Raw genomic sequence first — 14,285 nt, 5'->3', positions numbered from 1 at the left:
ATTCTCGTCTCCTATTTTCATATAAAACTAAGATTAACAGTACAATGGGCCCTCTGTATTTGTGGGTTCTGTATCTCTAGATCCAATCAATCTTGGATTGGAAAAAAAAAATGTCCCAGAAAGTTCCAAAAAGTAGAATTTACCACACGCTGAGCACTATGCTGCATCCATGTGAAAGAAGTGAAGTGTAACCTATATGCAAATGCCACACCATTTTATAAGATTTTGGGATCTTAGAACAAATTCCCTGTGGATACTGAGGGATGACTATAATTGGATTGTACAGTAGTAGTCCCCTTTATCCTTAGTTTCACTTTTCATGGATTCAATTACCTGCAATCAACTGTAGTTTAAAAGTATTAAGTGGAAAATACAAGAAATAAACAATAAGTTTTAAGTTGTGTATTGCTTTGAGTAGTGTGATGAAATCACGTGCCATCCTATTCCATCCTACTCAGGACATGAATCATTCTTTGTCCAGCACATCCATGGTGTATATGCTACCCACACATTCATCAATTAGTAGCCCTTTCCATTGTAAAGGTATTGTAGTGCTTGTTTTCACGTAACCCTTATTATACTTAACAATGGCCCTGAAGCACAACAGTATGGGTGCTGGTGTTTCCTTTAAGTGAAAAGGCATTTTATCATCTCACATCATCACAAGAAGGGTGAGTATGGTACAATGAGATATTTTGAGAGAGAGAGCACATTCACATAAATTTTATGACAGTATATTATAATTCTGTTTTATTACTAGTTATTAATCTCCTACTGTGCCTACATAAATTAAATTTTTCATCGGTATGTATGTTTAGGAAAAACAATAGGATATATAGGGTTTAGTACTATCCACGATTTTAGGTAACCACTGGGGGATCTTGGAACATACCTCCAAAGAAAAGGGGGGACTACTGTATATGAAGATAAACCTTTAATCTTGATTAATGTGGAGAGGTCAAGACTACTATTGAATTCAGATAGTTTGAGGAATAAAGCAATGGGTCTTTGGCATTTAGGAACACCAGCTAAGTAATTTCTTCCTATATCAGAGCATTAAAATTAAAAAGTGCTCCATCATAAATCATTTAAGAATATATATTAGTTATAGATTGGCACAGATTGTAAGTTTTAGCCCAGTTTTAATCAGGGAAATTATAGCAATATCCAGCTAGTTTTAAAGGTCATACTTTCTAAAATGTGTTTTATTTTTTAGAGACTTATAAAAGTTAATGGTATACGTAGTTCTTGCCTCCTATAATCATAATGAGCCCATTTTGAGCAAACTGACTGACTCATATTTCGTCAGCACCTTACACAGTTAATAACATCTGTTGAATCAATAATAATTCAAACAAGCGTGATATTATACAATATCCCACTTTTTATTCAAGAGCTAGAACTTGGATTATCGGCGACCTCTTGCCACAACTGTTTTAACTTTTCTATCTCATATGGTATGGTAGTGGTTGTGGTAGCAGTTGCTTTTGTTGCTAGTTCTCCTTCACATTTCCAACTGTTCCTAAGTGGAAATAGAGATGGCATGGTGTTTCTTTAGTTTGTTCACAATGAAGGAGGGTCTGTGTAGCCTACTGCACTGTTTCCTTCGCTTGATTTCTACAGAGATGGTAAAACTATAAGAGTACAATAGGCTATATTTTCAATAATAATAATAATAAAAACCTTGCTTTCTCTAAAACTTGGCGAATTTTTATATCTATATTATTTATTTTTTTCTGATATGAGTATATTTTGCCAAAATGATAAATTACATCCTTGTTCTGGCTAATGGGTTATACAAGGCTATTTACATTCAAAACACAGTTTAATATTGTACAGTTATGGGAAGATGACTGTGGTATCACTAAGTCACCTTAGAGTGTTGGTAAATTAAATTAACTTCCTTTGTTTTCAATTTAAAGGCACTGGATATAAATTCAAAGACCTGGAAAAGATTGAAGAGGGCCAAACAATGATGTTTGCTGGAAAAGAAATAGAAGTCATGGATATAATCTCCCCAGATGATTTCAGCAGTGGCAAATGTTTTCAGCTTGGAGGAGAAAATCCTGCTATATCAAGTTCTTCTCAAGCTGCTAACAGGTGTTTTCTTAACCCTTTAAAAAGTGTCCGTAAACCAACTTCAAAGGAAAATACACAGAGTATTTTTCAAAATTGCAAACCACGCCATGACCCATATCTACCAAGTAAGATTTAAAAAATAATTGAAATATTCTATTTTTTCTGTCCAAAGATTTTAATATGTGAATTTAAAGTTTAAATTTTCTCAAAGTTTTCAGTTGAAAGTATATATTCTTCAGATCTACAATCTGACGTAAGGGATAATGTTGATCTTGAGTGACAATATAGTTTGGAATTTATTTCATAGGTAAATGCATAATGCCAAGAATCAAAATTCTGTACTTGTGTTGAAGGAAAATACCCAAACTATAGATGTATACACACATACATGTATATGATTTTGGATAAAATCTGATATCTTTAGTTAGGAGAAAAATTAGTTAATTCATGAATCAGGCTTGTGTTTATACTTCTGTTTTGAGGACTGCTTGTTTGATCACATGCACTAGTATATTAAATTAGTGAATGATGTCATATAAAGAATTCAAATTTAACTCATGAGAATTCAGTTCATTCAGTTAATTTTCACATTAATGAATTTAATTTAAAACTCAGTTAAAAATGAATCCTAGCTTATTTTTGACTTTAAAAAAATTTGATTATTCACCCCACAATTATTTTTTGAGTGCCTTATTTTATTCTGGACCCAGAGGTAAAACTGTCATCAGAGAGCTTCTCATTTAATGAGGAGATAGACAGTGAATTTGAATTATAATGTGGTAGAAAAGTTGGAAAATAAAGTAAGACTTCTTTCATAATAGTTAAGTAAAAGTATATAAAGTAACAATTATTTTCTCCTCTTGTAAGTATTATGGAAACAATTTTCGAAATAAAGGGGCCTTTGAGATCATTTAGATTAGTCACTTCACTATGCATTTGAGGAAAATGAGGCCCAGAAAGATGAACTGACTTACCTAAATTCAAATAATTCTTGGCATAATTGGAGTAAAAACCCCAAAGTAAATATTCTTAGCCCTGTATGAGCTTATTGAAACTTAATTGGTATATAGATAGTAGAAGTTGATGCTTCTGATTTTTTTTTTTAATCCAAAACGAATGTCCCTTCAGCTCTTTCAACAAGCTTCTTTCTCTCCTTTCATTTCTCTTTACCTTTGTGTTACTTAATAGAGGGCTGTGGGGAATTGGAAAGAATACTGTGCTTAGAATCCTGAGTTAAAATCCTGGTTTTGCCACTGAGCTAACAGGTTCTTTGACCTCACTAATGTTTTGCTTCCTCATGTATAAAATGTGGGTTCTAATAACTGCCATAGAGACTTAGAGCGCTTGGTATAAACTGTGTACGATAAATATTTGTTGACAGAGCGATGAAACATTTTATTGTGATAATTTATGTGTGCATGTGTGTTCATGTGAATGAAATCCTTTGTGTAAATGGTAAATAGTTGATTATTTTCATTTATTTTTTCTTGCCAAAGGTAGAATTAGATTGTAGACTTAAAACTAAAGCATGAGAGATTTTGTTAGCATTAAATGATGTCTCACTGTGAAGGTAGCTTGGCACCTTAAAATTTGAGCTGTTGTCCCACTATCATAGTGGTTTAGGTCTTACCTTTCTTGAAGATGGGTGCTTTGTTAGGTAGGTGACTAATGCTTAAGTACTGTATGCTCTTCATCACTATCTTTTTTCCCCTTTGTTCTTTTTAAAAGATAGGAAAAAACGAGGCCATTTTTTTTTTTGTTAGAAATCTACAAAGAATACACTCTTGCTTTGCTACTGAGATATAGAGGAATGCCAACGGCTAAGTTTTCCATTTTCACTCCCTAGATCCCTACCTGCCAGGGATTAACCTCAAAAATGAAAGTTCCTTTTACTTGCTCAGAAACCTAGGAAGAGCCACAGAAAACTTTCCTCTGGGTAATTGCTAATGGTAAACATGACCAACTTTTGTTCCCGTTAATATTTCTGTATAGATGGTTATTTGTTTAATCCACTGGAAACTTTTTCTTAACTCCCCCTCTCATCTCCTTGTCTTTCTCTCTTTTTCTTTTCGTTTGTCTATTTAAAAAATCTGTTTCATTTTTTAACCATGATGTAGGCATCCAAATAAATTCAGAAAATAATTTTGATGAATTTATTATATGACTTCAGATTTATTAATTGAGACGCTATCTAGTTATATTTGATTTTGTAGTTTTTGGTATTTCAATAAATCTTTTAAATTGTATAGCGTATTTCTAAAAAATTACATTCTATATTTACTTCATGCTGCTTTGCAAAGATTCATTAATTTGATTTTCATGAGGGTAGTAATTTAAGCTAACAATGGTGGTGAAGTCAATGGAAAATTCTCAGTTCTTCTGATGGATAGGAGCAATGGTTATTGTTATTGTGTACAGCACTGAAAATAAAGGGAGCCTTTATGTTAACTTCAGGGAGCCTTTCCCGAATGAGAAACTGAGCATTGGCAAGTACATCTTGGCATAAGTCCAACCTGTGCTTTCTGTTGGAAATAGTTCTCTTTGCTTCGAATACTGAACTGCTAAATATTATGGCTTAGTGAATTTCTTATTATTCAATGTGGTTTAAGAGCACTTTGAGCACATAAAGTTTGGAAAACTTTGTAATTCTTTGTGTGAAATCTTACATCAATAAGGCATGAGATTTTATTTTTAAATGTTGTACCTTTGCTTAGCATTAGTGTTACTAAATTTGAATTTTTTTTTTTTTGCCACAAACGATGGCAAACAGTTCTAGTTTATGAGTAATTAAAGCAAGATAATGTAGTTGCCGACAAAGTGAAATTATAAGTCATTTATAATTATGGTTTTACCTTTTACTTAAGATTCCCTTGTTATGCTACGACCAGACAATAACCATCAGCGGATGTTCAATAAGAATTGTTTCCCTGTTGTGGATGTGGTGATAGATCCTCATCTTGTATATCACCTCCGAGCACATCAGAAAGAAGGAATCATATTCCTTTATGAATGTGTGATGGGAATGAGGTAGGAAAATAAATTATTTATTAAGTCTCATCTGAGTTTTGATTTAGCCTGTAAAAGAATGGTATTCTAGGAAGAGTATGATATAATGAATTTCCGAGGGTACATCTTGAATTTTAGTTAGAATGGTAACTGATACTTAATGTGTCATTTATTCCAAAAGTGGTTCTTGATGGATACCATGAGCTAGCCATACTACTAGGAGCTGGGCATACAGGAGTCAGGACCATGGTTCTCACTCATCAGTAGCTTGTAAAGTGTTTGAGGAAACAAATACAGTCAACCTTAATGTAGTACAATAAGACAATAAGAGCTCTCTAGAAGTATGATAAAAGTGTGTGGGGGTGAAACAGAAGAAACCTTAATTCTGCTTATTAGAAGTTTAGAAAAAGGTTTTCTTCTTATCTTACCTCTACTTTAAAAAAAGAGTCCTCCCCCCTTTTAAGTTGAGTTTTCTGATTAAAGGATTGTAGTATCCTCTCTTAAAGATATTATAGAAGACTCCGCCTGCCAAAAAAAGAAAAAACAACAGACAAAGGAAATAAGAAAGAATTAAAGGTCCCTGCTAACATCTTGGTATTTTTTCTTCCAGTTCTTTGTTTGTTTTTTTGTTTGTTTTTAATGCCCTTGCTTTTTAAATTGATCATTTAATAGGGAGTTGGGAATGTAAATTTTCCCAATCCCAAATAGCTCTTTGACAGGTTAAGGGGATGCTGTCTCCTGGAAAGGGTGTAGACTTGTGTTTTGTCTCAGATTTGCTCTTCTCTCTGGGAATCTTATCTCACATGGTTTGGGAATCATCTTGATTTCTTCTCTTTCACCTTTTCAATCTAGTCAAAACTGAACTTTTAATTATTTTAACCTCCTGTCATTTGATTTCTAATCTTTTTTCTTCTAATGTACTCCATTAGTGGTGTGTGGGGTCATTTTAGGTATACATAGGCAAGTCTTGTTTTTTAATTTCAATAGTAGCATATTTTAGCTAATGAATTATTAGGAAAAAATAGCACATTAAACTTTGGTTTCACAGACAAATTATGCTTGGAAAGAGTTTTCAAATCAATTAAATTAAAAAGTAAGCTGACTTAAAGAAAAATGGCAAAAACTATGATGGTAGTCATAAAAGACAAGTGTATGGAAGACGCTGACCTACCAGATAGAGTCTGAGCTTTCAAGGTTAAGTATTCTTATCTTCTGTCTTCTGCCTACCTTGCCAGGTCCATAGTTTTATACTTCCCTGCTTAGAATTCAGTTCAAGTTCCAACTATACTGAACCACTCAATTTGTGTAGTGAATTTCTATTCACATTTTAGAACTCTGCTCAAGGTATATCTTCTCAGTGAAGCCTTCTTACTCTCTTCCCTTCACCCTGAAAGGATGGATCACGATTTTATCTGTGCTACTCAGTATATCTCAACTGGCATGTGGTCTTGCCTTGGCAAATTGTTGATCAAAAATGATAGTAGTGGAAAAAAATGATAACGACTGTAATTCATACTTGTAATTTTTTCTCTATATTTTGAAATGTAAAATATATAAAATTGCAATTTAGTTATTTTCAGCAATAAGGAATAGAATGATTAATAAACTATATTTTTTATAATATCCTTAATTCTCTTGGACTTTGTAATTTTTTAAATATATATCAAATGTATATATCAAAGGGCTTTAAAAACTATAAAGTGATATGAAATGCCACTTAATGCTATTCTTTATAATATTTAATTTTAAATTGCATTAACCTAGTAGGTTTGTAGGATAACACTAAATTATGTGTATTCGATTAAGTATTTAGTGTTTAATATTTCATAAAGTACAGGAAACTTGTGGCTGAGGATTTCATTTACTATCAGAGAATCATAAATACAGCTCAATTGCTCTTGCTGGTTAAGACTACAATATATTTCAAACCGTTTTGATATCTAATACTAAAACTGAAAAAAATTACTGAATTGTTAGTGATAAGAAGCACAGTTAAAGAATTCAAATGTAGATATAAAATTGAGATTCATATCTAGTCTCTAAATAGATACGTATAATAATAACAGATGATTTAGATTGAACTAATTTCAGTTATTTTAGTAGTTTAATTGACAATAAATATATACTGAATCCAGTTATCTAAGATGCAAAAGAAATTTGTTGTAAATCAGCTAAATGAAAGACTAGAAAAAGTGTTTCGTGGGGAGTAGAATTTGTCCTACTGGTTCTTGACTAATAAATGATGATTTTAGGGGCATAAAATATTTCCCTATCGCGATTAAAGAAGTATAATTATTTCTAACAGAATAAATAGCAGATGTGGAGCTATTCTTGCTGATGAAATGGGCTTAGGGAAAACACTGCAGTGTATTTCGCTCATCTGGACTCTGCAGTGTCAGGGACCCTATGGAGGCAAGCCAGTAATAAAGAAGACTCTTATTGTCACACCTGGAAGCTTGGTGAATAATTGGAGGAAAGAATTTCAGAAATGGTTAGGAAGTGAAAGGATCAAGATATTTACTGTTGATCAGGTAAGAGACTTTTAAAAGTTTAGCTTTGGTCATTTCTAAAATCTCTAGCTTTTCAAATCTACTGTTTTCACTCTATGTAGCAGTTTTTCAAGTATGTCTAACTCTTCAACTCCTTTGCAGAAAAATTGAATCTTGGCTTACAATTTGATTTTGAGTTAACATATTCTAACACTTTATTAATAGCTGTGAGAAATATGCTGTTTAAATTTCATTTCACACATTTTCTGCCTATGATTTGTTAATTATTATCTTATTTCTTTTTTTTTAGGACCACAAAGTAGAAGAATTCATCAAATCTCCATTTTATTCTGTTCTTATTATCAGTTATGAAATGTTACTTCGTTCCCTGGATCAAATTAAGAACATAAAATTTGATCTTCTAATCTGCGATGAAGGGCATCGTTTGAAGAATAGTACCATTAAGACAACTACAGCCCTCATTAGCCTTTCTTGTGAGAAAAGAATAATTCTAACTGGTCAGTATTTACTTTTGAGGGAATAGGGAATTGTGACCTAGCGAACATATAAAACTTGTAACTTAATGCTTGGCATACAAATAATTGGTGGTGTTGGATGGAATTCATACTAATAAACCTGTGGTAATTGATCCTTGATATGATTGAATTTTCAAATCCCTATATAATTTTCTGCAACCCAGATTTTGAGGTTTTGAGGAACGAACACACTGGTATCATGGTAAAGAATGTAGAAAATGGGGTTTGACTGCCCGTGCTTGGTTTCCACGTCTGATATTTATAGCCGTGCAACTTTGGGCAAGTTATTTAACTTCTCTGTGCCTCAGTTTCCTTATCTGTGTAATAGGGATAATAATACTCTTCATAGAGTTGTTGTGAGGGGAAAGGAGTTAATTCAGTAAATTTCTTGGAAGACTACCTGACACATGGTAAGTATTCGATAAAATATCTGACATTTTTATGTACAAATCTTCTATTTATGCTGCATGCACATGGTTTGTTGCTAGCTAAAGTCTCTGGTCCATGCTGTCTGGAAAGGTGGGATGGATTGTGTATAAATAGAAGAATTGTTTTCTACTCTCTCTAAAATTTTAGCTTAAAGTTTGGCTAGAATCTGGCCTGAGGAGCTCAGTGTAGCATTTTTTTCCACATCTTACCTTTTTCTTGTGTGGCACTTTCAATCTGCCATCCTGGCTGCAGAATAAAGAAGCGTTCTATTTATTAATAATATTTACAACCCCTTCATTTTATACTGAAGGCTTCATTTCCCTCTCATCTTCGGTCCTTTTGGAAGGAATGGGCAGGGCATGGTTGTTCTTAATATATCATGATCTCTTGTAATTTTGTCCTTCTGGTGTCTGGTCATGTACATCAGTGCTCTTCTTTGAAGTTAAAATGAGGAGAAAGAAAGGGTGTGACTAATAGCTTGTTCCTTCATTCTATATCTTAAGAGTAGAAGAGTGCCTTAGAGCAACAGAGAAAACTCCCCTTATACTGCTGCCATTGAGTTGGGGTGTGGAGGGTACCCATATTTAAGTAATTCATGGTCTTTTGACTTGCAATTTGTTTAAGAGGATTATATTAACCATTACCAAAAGTGACTTTTAATATGCTTTTTTGAAATGATTTTGAGAAATGTTAAGTAACCTTTATATTGTTCAGATTTAAAGTCATTGAAAGTTTACAAAAGTAGAAAAGACAAGGATCAACTCTCTTACTTCTTTATATCCCCAAGATATAGTAGATGGCCAACAAATGTTTGTCAGTGATAATAGGAATGTGGAAACCAGAGAATAGAAAAACAAGTGTTGTATGTTTACAAAAGACTATTTTTAAAGGAAAGAATGAAATGAAGAAATAGAAGACTTAATTTAGTGACTTGTATCTTTGGATGTTTGAAGAGCTGATTGGATTTTTTATATCTGAGTCCCAAAGTTGCAGGTAAGGTTTTTGACCAGCCTTTGATTTTGAAATCTTTGGTGCCAGAAAAGCAAAGGAAAGTAAGATTTAGTTGAATTTCGTTATGGTATGTTGGAAGAGAAAAATGAATGTGGGGTCAGTATTATTTATTTGAAGAGTAGTAGCAGCTATGGAGTTAAAATGGCATTAGAAGGGGAAGAGTAGAAAATAAAAAGAAGAGTGAGAAATAGGGGTTACTGAAAAGTACTGAAGGTAAGGAATAAAAACAGGATTCTCCCCCATTCGAAAATCACATAATTTTCGTTAGCAAATATGGACAGTCTCACTAATATTCTCAGTTATAAGCAAATACTAATTCAACTAGCATTCCAATAAATTTAATGTGTGCAGTAGAAAATTGATTGTGGAACTTCATTCAGAAAGAATGTCAGTGACTAGTGAGACAGTTTCATTTGGAGGACTTAGAGCATTGCCTCCTTTATTCTTTGTCTTCATTGTGTTTCTATTTCTGTCATTGTCACCACTGTCCTTTGAGCTATGAATTTAGGTTACAACTAACACTGACTAACCTCTTAACATTTAGAAATACTCATAATTGGTTTTTATTTCCTTGGAATTGTTTGAATGAGTTCTTTTATATAAAGGCAGGATATTTTACTTTCAAAGTGATTTGTTTCTTGTTAGGGAAGTAACATTTGTATATGAGTATATACGGTGCTACGTGCATAAAAGGTGCTTAAAAACTAAGAATGAAATGAAAACAATTTTGATTTTTTTTTCCTGATATTACCTAGCTCAGTGCTGTAGAGCACATTTACTTAACATTTATTGGAAAATGTTAGGATTCACTTTAATAGAGGTATATTAGACTGCTAGAGCCGCCATAATAAAATACTATAGACTGGGTGACTAACAGAAACTTACAGCTCCTGGAGGCTGGATGTCTAAGATCAATGTGTCAGCAGGTTTGATTTCTCCTGAAGCTTCTCTACTTGGCTTATAAATGACTTTCTCACTGTGTCCTCTCATGGCCTATCCTCTGTGTGTGTGTATGCCCACTCATCAGAAGAAGACATCAGCCCCACCCTTATGGCCCACCCTTACTAACCTTAACTACTTCCTTGAAGGTTCTGTTTTCAAATATAGTCACATTGGAAGTTGGGGCTGCAATATATATAATTTGGGGATATGATTTAGTCCTTAACAAGAGACAAATGATTATTAAAAGATGTTACATGTCTTTTCATTATATTATAAAAAAATCTGAGGTTTGAAGCAAAATTGTTATTAAAGACTGAGAGTTAACAATATACCTCCCCACACTCACACACAAAGTATACATGCATATTTCTTTATTCTTTATATATACATATAAAATATATCTTTATTCATATACACACATGCATATCAAAATAACAATGTAAACATTTTTCTAATATTGCATAATTTAGAAAACTAATGTGATGAATATAAGTATATATTTTTTCTATATAGATTTTTAGAAGTGAAATTATAATATTTAAAGGAAAAATATATGTATGAGTATAAAAAACTCTTAGAGCTTTTTATGGGGTTTATAGAGAAAGATATAGGTGTAGGTTATTGATGGGAGTTCCAGTCTTTGGGTTGGGTGGTAGATTTTTGTCTCTTATTAGAAAATAACAATAGGACAAAGAAAAGATCCCAGCCTCCCCCGGCACCCCCCGGCACTGTTTTGTTTTTTGTTTTGTGTCTTTTGGGTTTTTTTTTTGTTTTGTTTTGTTTTTTGCTGGGATGAAGGTAGGGAAAGAGGTTTTTCATTTCCCTACAAATTTCTATTTTAAAACTCTGAATATAGTTTTAGTAAACAAACATACCAATTTGACTTGAAAATCATTAGTGTTTCCTTTTTTCTTGTCACAGGACATTGCTGCTCGACTTTTATTAACATTAAATTATTTAGCTTCTTCTACAGGTTCTATCTAGTCTAGAATTACAGAAGAGTACTAAAAGCAGTGAATTGGGGACTAAACTACTCTAGACAACCTTTGTGACTTCTCAGAATGATACTATACTAGTGTATTGGCTTCCCCTTGTAGCCATATTCCCTCTCTTCTGGTTTTTCATTCCTTATTCTTTTTCCTTATTTTCTTCCCCAAATCCTTTTTTTTCTTATCTCTTTCTTGTGTTTTGCCTTTTTCCTTTTTTTAAATTTTGCTTTTGCCTCTTTCTCTTCTGTATTAGGGTGATTTCAGGCACAAGTAGCAGACATCTGAATTAAATTAAATGTGCATGTTCTCCCACATAACTAGAAGTTTAGAGCTAGAGCAGTCTCCAGGAGTGGTGATACAGCAGCTCAACAGTATCATCAAGAATTTTGGTTCTTTTTGCCCTCTCTTACACCATGTTTGGTGTTGGCATCATCCTCAGACTGGTAACAGGTGACTGCAGGACTTCCAGATATCACATCTAGATGTGATATATCCAAAGGAAAGCAGGGACTGGCTCTTCCTGTTTCTCTATTTTTAAGAATGAGGAAACTTTTCTAGAAGTCCTTCCCTCACTTCCTCTTATGTCATCTTAGACAGGATGGGTCATATGATGTTGGTGGAACCTGTCAGTGCCCTTCCTAGCTCCCTTTTTCTGATTGCAACCATCTCTTAGCTGCTGGGACTATTGATTAAACAACTTATGTCTTCTGCCTTTTCTGGAGAATTATTCTTGTTTGAATAAGAGCTTACTCTCTCACTTGTAGCTTAGTGATTGATTCATATATAGGGGCCAGTGAACAATGCCAGGCCCCTTGCCTCCAGGTAACTTCAGGGACAATTTTATGGTGTAATTTATGCTCTAAGGCTCCCTATAATTTAGCTGAGGCCATCCTTGCTTAGTTTCTTCCCCTGCTATTTTGATTCCATTATTCCTTTTTTTCTAAGAGCACTCCCTCCATAAATCCAGTACAAGATACAAACCTTTTCTACATCATCATTGACAAAAGGGTAGGACTACCATCACTGACTTGGATTCATCATTTGGGGTTGGATGACTATTTGGAAGCCAACCACAATGCTTCATACACTTTTTTCTCCCCTCTGTCCTTCTTGCTTTTCCTGTTCTCCCTATCTTTATTAGTCATTGTCATGGATATTCTTTTAAAGGCTTAACAAAATGCATGCCAACATAAGTATATTTTCTCTAGTCTTTCCATGATGTGTCTAAAAATTTAGAACTGATTAGATATGTTAAAAAAAATAAGTAATTATTGGTTCAACATGGGTTGACCCATTTAGTTTTGAGGCAAGTAATCATTAAGCTCCCTGACATTGTAAAATTCATATCATTTATTTTAATGAAATAAGTAAATTTTTATGTACTTATTTATATCTTTGGACAATTTCTCTAGTCTTATTTAAAAGTCATCTAACATTGTAACTGTTCGACTATGCTGATGTATATGTTCTTTTGATATGATTATCAAAACATGCTAATGTTTCTTTGAAAATTAGCCAAAAGTTATTGAGTATGTAATATATGCAGGGTATATTAATCCATTCCAGACCGTATCAACCTTTAGGATTAGTGAAGATCCCAATTTGATCTGATAATCTGAAAGGTAATAACAATAGGTGCCGTGTCTAATAAACGACAAGTGTTCTGCTGGTCACTTCATGTACTCTGGTTTTTTGTGTGTGTGTTTTTTGAATACCCCAAAGAAATTATCTTTCCACAATAAGTGAAAAAAATCCTGAGTTTACCTTAAAGAGCTTAAGCAGTTTCTCCAAAATCACAGTTATATTAAGAATCACAAACAGTTATGGAACTTTTTTTGTGCTCTACGCCTTCTTCTAAGTAGAGTATATTGATTAACTCATTTGATCCTTACAACCCTAGGAGCTGTCCTCACTTTACAAATAATAAAACTGGGGTAAGTAACTTGCTCAGAGCCACTCAGAGAGTAAGTGATACAGGTAGGATTTGAACCCAAGCAGACTCCAGAGCCTAAACTCGGCCTCTATGCTGTACTAAATAAATTTAATACACAGTTAAAACCAGAGTTAAAATTTTATATGATTATTGATATATTTTTTTCAGCTTGATTTGGTGACTCTTTAGTCCTCAGTTTTAGGGAATTTGCTTATATTTAGTCCTCTTAAGGAATAAAGTACAAATTTCTATATAGACCTATGATTGTAAACACTAACTTGACCTTATCATCACTTTTATCTTTTTAGGTACTCCAGTTCAGAATGATCTGCAAGAATTCTTTGCATTAATTGATTTTGTAAATCCAGGAATATTAGGCTCTTTGTCATCTTATAGAAAAATATATGAAGAACCCATCATTATATCAAGACAACCTTCTGCTTCTGAGGTATAATTTACTTTAATAAATTTAGGTTAAAAAAGAGCAGTATGAAAAAAAATAAAAAGAACAGTATAATTTGAGTATTATTTAAATCTAGGAAAAATTCATTTAATTTAGTGACTTCTTTTTTTCTCACAATACTTCAACTCTTGCATTCCTTATTTTAGAAAATGACATCTTCACTTTAAAAAAATTCATAAATAAGTACTTCACAAAGAATTATAAATGTCAGTAAACATATAAAAATGCTCATCCTTACTAGTATTGAAAAGTAAACCAAAATAACCATGAAGTAACTTTTGTACTTTCTATTGCTGTTTTAGGTGGTCGGATTTACATAGTAATAGCAAATGTAAATGAGAGTACTGTCCTTTACTGGTTGGATTATAAATCGGTACAACCGGAGGATAGTTTGCCAATGTATATTGA

The 14,285-nt window shown here is 33.0% G+C and overlaps 1 protein-coding gene across 10 annotated transcripts in view; it reads left to right on the top strand.

The window, feature by feature from the left end:
* The window catches only part of RAD54B (RAD54 homolog B), an 85,081-nt gene that overhangs the window by 48,615 nt on the left and 22,181 nt on the right, over positions 1–14,285 (top strand). For 9 of the 10 annotated variants that reach the window (XM_016156066.2, XM_016156071.2, XM_016156099.2 and 6 more), the window contains 5 exons: positions 1,923–2,204; positions 4,944–5,106; positions 7,391–7,616; positions 7,885–8,092; positions 13,723–13,862. In XM_016156066.2, coding sequence (XP_016011552.2) covers positions 1,923–2,204; positions 4,944–5,106; positions 7,391–7,616; positions 7,885–8,092; positions 13,723–13,862 — 1,019 coding nt within the window. The remainder of the gene's footprint in view (positions 1–1,922; positions 2,205–4,943; positions 5,107–7,390; positions 7,617–7,884; positions 8,093–13,722; positions 13,863–14,285) is intronic. The other variant, XM_036232877.1, reaches the window with a different exon arrangement.

The sequence above is a fragment of the Rousettus aegyptiacus genome, unplaced genomic scaffold (genome assembly GCF_014176215.1).
Source record: "Rousettus aegyptiacus isolate mRouAeg1 unplaced genomic scaffold, mRouAeg1.p scaffold_m13_p_15, whole genome shotgun sequence".
NCBI lineage: Eukaryota > Metazoa > Chordata > Mammalia > Chiroptera > Pteropodidae > Rousettus > Rousettus aegyptiacus.
The sequence above is the reverse complement of the archived record's forward strand: the minus strand, read 5'-3'. Positions and strand labels throughout refer to the sequence as shown.